The sequence below is a fragment of the Dendroctonus ponderosae genome, unplaced genomic scaffold (assembly GCF_020466585.1).
Source record: "Dendroctonus ponderosae isolate FM_Combo_2020 unplaced genomic scaffold, Dpon_F_20191213v2 Dpon_F_20191213_1, whole genome shotgun sequence".
Lineage (NCBI taxonomy): Eukaryota > Metazoa > Arthropoda > Insecta > Coleoptera > Curculionidae > Dendroctonus > Dendroctonus ponderosae.
In genome coordinates, this window is record NW_026017110.1 from 54584721 (window position 1) to 54586421 (window position 1701).

The 1701-nt window shown below is 31.9% G+C and overlaps 1 protein-coding gene across 1 annotated transcript in view; it reads left to right on the forward strand.

Annotated features, from left to right (window-relative positions):
* The first annotated feature begins 333 nt into the window (after positions 1-333).
* Positions 334-1701, forward strand: part of LOC109533861 (1,4-alpha-glucan-branching enzyme) — a 5858-nt gene continuing 4490 nt past the window's right edge. The window contains exons 1-2 of the mRNA XM_019899367.2: positions 334-368; positions 505-634. Of these exons, the coding sequence (XP_019754926.1) occupies positions 522-634 (113 nt within the window). The 5' untranslated portion in view covers positions 334-368; positions 505-521. The remainder of the gene's footprint in view (positions 369-504; positions 635-1701) is intronic.

The window sequence follows — 1701 nt, forward strand, 5'->3', positions numbered from 1 at the left end:
AAAAAATTAGAATTTTTAAGGCAAAAATAGAAAAAATTTAAATTTTATATCAAAACCATAAAAATATATGTGCGGTGCGGTGTAAGTAAAATATTTTGTTTTATTTTTTAGTTTTATGATACGCCTCTATAACACTAGTAAAAACACTAAGTAAGTAAAATTAATAATAAAATCAAATTAACACTAAGTAAAAAAATTATACAGAACAATGCGCTGTCGCCAAGCTTTCGATGACGACAGAGAATACTTATTATATGTCTATTCGACCTTGACGTTTATTTATAATTTATTTTAACCCTAAAATTCAAATTTTTCAAAATATTTTTATTGAGTTGGCTGCGCAAAGGAAAAAAAATATATTGCATTTGGTTAGTACCAGTAAAGGGGTATTACTTATCATTTGACCCTCTGACACATATTATCTTAACAAATTTGCATATCAGACCCAATCATCCATACGAATTTGAGACAGCAACTTGTGACTAACTCATTAACGTGTTTCAGTCTTTATAGCATCCAGAATGGGAGGCAAAAATTCGAAGTTGGATCCTATGGATGTGGAGGTTCCAGATATCAAGGCCCTTTTAGAGAGGGATCCATATTTACAACCTTATGAGGCAGAGATCCGTCGCCGGTAAGAAACTTTTAGTATAGAGGTCATTGAAGGACGTATAACATTTTGAAGTAAACAACACTTTAAATTAAATGAAAAAAAATCCGAATATGGCTTTTGGAGTAGTGACCAGATATCTTGTGTTTTAAAAGGGTATATAACATATATATAAGAAATCTCCCATTCTAAGAAAATTATATTTTAACTAAATTCGTTTTACGTTATTAAACGTTTTCATGCGTAAATTTAAAAAAGCTTTACAAAAACTTCTTTTTTACTCAATTTGAACACAGGTTAAACGTTATGCCACGGGGGTTACGTTACAAGTTACAATTATTTTATCAACTAAGATTAATTTCTTTATTATAGTCATTATAATAACTATAATACTTATAAGTAACAACCAAGTTAATTTTCCTAAAAAGTATCACACTAGAGATGTTGATTGTGTGGATATTAGTTTTGCAGTATTTGCTTCTAATCATTAGTACGTAATTATTTACACTATTCGTTACTTTGATTATCATACTAAACGTAACGTAAGTAGTAAGGGGTGTTTTTTTAGAGGTATGGTAATTCATGTTAGGTCATGATACTGGATTTATTGAAAATACAATTGTATGCCATTATAACTTTTAAATATGATTTCGGTGCCGCGATTGTCTCGCATGAAGAGCAATCCACGAAAGAAGTCCAATTTTCGACCATTTCGATTCCACTAGACCATACAAAAGCACTTCAAACAGTGAGTTTTTCTGGATATAACGGCGTCTCAATAATGGCTTTCGGATTTTCGATTTTCGTGGCTCCAAAATTCGGCAATTTATTTCGAAAATCGCTGTTAAGTTTACCTACTCAACGTGCGTTACGTTCATTTTACGGTCGACATAATCGTTTTTGGCTCAACTATCTAAGATGGGTGCAGGGGCGGATCCAGCTTTAAAGTCTTCTGTTGTTTATGAAATTAGAAAAATGATCGTCGTTGTGCAAGGATGGCGCAAGATTATTGCAAAATTTCATGTTTTCCGTCCCGTTTTGCATGTTTCTCGGAAGCAAAATGAGCAAGAACTCTCGTTTTTACATCATTC